Raw genomic sequence first — 2,853 nt, 5'->3', positions numbered from 1 at the left:
TTAAGTGTATATCGTCTTTATTTTTAATTCATTTTTTACTACATAATTAACATTTTATCTAGCGAACTTTCGTCGGCTAGGAATGTAAATTCTGTATCTGTACATTGTTTTCGTATTTTATCTATTAAAAGTGATCGTCAACTTAACTCGCCTCTTTTATCGTGTTCCCTACAAATAAAACAAGTCCACCAAATACGAATCCTGTACCAAGTACTGATCATCATCTAATGTTTGACAACCTCCAGCGGAACGAACTTAGTTCGAAGAGCATGTTTCGTTTGTATGACAAGTTCTGGTACACAAATGACGTCTTTAAGATAATCTACAGGCTCGAAAATGAAATTAAACAAGAGATACGCCAAGGTTGCTTTCAGTTCCAACATGGCGAATTTTTGGCCTGTAGAAATTCAATATTTGTAACGACGCTACCAAACGTTTTTCTCATTCTGTTTCCTTACCGATACAATTCCTTGGACCGGCGCTGAAAGGTATGTACGAGAACGGATGTCGTCCATGAGAATTTTCAGGCGTGAACCGTTCCGGATCGAAGACGTCCGGATTTGGCCAGAACTTCGGGTCTCTGTGAGTATCGTATATGTACACGTTCACTGTAGTGTGGGCAGGTACTAGATAATTACCTGAAAAATAGAAATAGATTCTCGGTTATTTAATAAACCGAAAATAAGAAACTGTAGAAGTGGTTTCGATACGTACTTAACATCACGTCCTCTTCTGGAGCACGAGATATGAAATGCACGCTTGGATAAAGTCTTAGCGACTCCTTGATGCACATTTCGAGATATGGTAATTTTTGAAGGTCGGACATACTTAACTTTCCGTTGCTCGCTTCCATTACCTTTTGCACCTCAATCCTGGCTCGATCCTGAGAACGTTATCGTGAATTGTATTAAATGTTTTCCTTTATTCTTCGTTCGAGAAGTTACCTGAATCTCTGGATGTTCAGCCAAAAGCATTATAGTGAAACAAAGGGATACTGCCGTGGTATCGTGTCCCTGTTGAAAATTGCAAAGCATTAGATACGAAGTGTATATTGATAAAGCTAATTTTATTTCCAAGACGCAAACGAACCCTGAACATAAACGTGTCGACTTCTTCTCTAATGCCTTCGTCGTCTATTAGATTTTGTCGATGAGCTGATAAAAGTAAATCAAGCATTGCAAGCCTCTTTTTGCGAACTGAAAGCAAATAAGCATTTAAGTCATGAGTACCATTAATTAAATACGATTAATCGCTTGCACAACGTACGAGTGCATGTTATATCATCAGTCTCTTCATTCGCTTTGTCATTGAAATCAGCTAGAGAGCGACCATTGGTCTTGTCGTGGTACTCCTTACGTTCTTTAATGATCTGTAACATATCACAGATTGCAACACTGATGCTTTAAGTATTAGAAATAAAAATCGTGCCGCGACCTGTTTGGTAAAGCCATGTAATATTTTTAGTAGTTTAGACTGTAGCATCCCTACACGAGTAAGGAAGAAGACAAAGTCGATTTGCAGCCATGGTCTTAGTAATCTATAAAGAAAGATATACGAATATCGTTTGTGTACTGATACATACGAGAGCGTATTCGAATTCTTTACCTATACACTATAGTATTTCCCACATCGCGCACGGCTTTGCGATATTTGAATTGAAATTTTCCTTTATCAACAAGGGTCGTTCCCATTGCAGTTTCTAAAGGAAGTAGCATCTTTTACTACATTCTTCAAGTATTTTCTCTCACATGCAATCAAGAAATTCAATTGACCAACATTTAAGAATACGAAATCATTTTAATTTACCACAAATAATATTCAAAGTGTGCTCGCTGATCAACATCTTCAGATCTTTAACAACAGGCCTTCCTTCGCTCTTTAGTTTCCCGATCAACCGTTCCCCTTCCTGGATGAAAATGTCGGTAAATTCCCGAAGCATATTAAAATGAAATGCAGGCGTTAATATCTTCCTGCGTGTGTGCCACTTGTGACCTGTAAGTAAATCGAACGATAACCGCGCCTCTTTTATTGCATTTTTATATATCATTGACCGTGATATCTTTGAACAAACTTATTTGTCCTCTCTTAACAAAAGGATAAGATATATTTCACGCTACATAATTGATAGTAAGTTCATTGTCTAGAGCCTAGTCTCCGTACTTTGCAATAGTTTAATATATCGGAATAATTTAATAAATGTGAAAACAAAACAAATTCGCAATTATTACATGATTTTTATACTGCGTATGAAAAATTAAAAATAAGTATACATATATCTCAATAGCCATTGCGAATTGGAGTTTCGGTTAGACGTCTATTTTTAAATATTTTCTAAAGGGAATTACCTGCACTGGTAAGAAGTCCGGTGCTGAACCATGGCAAGGTTATTCTATATACATTACTCTTCTGAGTGAATCTAGATTGTCCTATGAGTGTCTGCGTAATGAAAACAATGAAATGATTAAAGGAATTTAGTCTGCAACTAGCCATTAAGGATGTATTGGCTATGCAGTCAATCCCAAAAGTTTATGCACTTTAGAAACGCATTTTTTAAAAAGAAATCAGACGTCGGAAGAACATTGCTAATAATAAACAACAAAAAAAAATTTTCGATTTTTCCGAGATTTTTCCAAGGAGTACTCCTTCAATTTCTTCCAAATTTTCGTTTGGGAAACTTTTGGGATTGATTGTATAGCCAATACATCCTTAAATCCTTGTTAAACAAATGTTTGTCCTAATAGGGAAACTAAATTATTATCGATGCACGTACTCTCGTCAATGTGTTTCAACGGTACAAATTAGAACGAATCGATAAGCATGTAACGATCTGGCTGACGAGAGTCACTTAATTAA

General features: G+C 36.3%; 1 protein-coding gene across 1 annotated transcript; it reads right to left on the bottom strand.

The window, feature by feature from the left end:
* Nucleotides 1-10: 10 nt before the first annotated feature.
* LOC113465237 (cytochrome P450 4C1-like) lies at nt 11-2,546 on the bottom strand. Its single transcript, XM_026819734.1, has 10 exons — nt 2,346-2,546; nt 1,807-1,992; nt 1,606-1,699; nt 1,435-1,537; nt 1,267-1,369; nt 1,090-1,196; nt 945-1,013; nt 715-883; nt 459-638; nt 11-397 (listed from the first exon to the last, which is right to left on the bottom strand). The coding sequence occupies exons 1-10, from the start codon at nt 2,488-2,490 to the stop codon at nt 225-227; spliced, it is 1,329 nt and encodes a 442-aa protein (XP_026675535.1). The 5' UTR covers nt 2,491-2,546; the 3' UTR covers nt 11-224.
* Nucleotides 2,547-2,853: the final 307 nt, after the last annotated feature.

The sequence above is a fragment of the Ceratina calcarata genome, unplaced genomic scaffold, assembly GCF_001652005.2.
Source record: "Ceratina calcarata isolate Rehan_Ccalc_2016 unplaced genomic scaffold, ASM165200v1 scaffold157, whole genome shotgun sequence".
Lineage (NCBI taxonomy): Eukaryota > Metazoa > Arthropoda > Insecta > Hymenoptera > Apidae > Ceratina > Ceratina calcarata.
The sequence above is the reverse complement of the archived record's forward strand: the minus strand, read 5'-3'. Positions and strand labels throughout refer to the sequence as shown.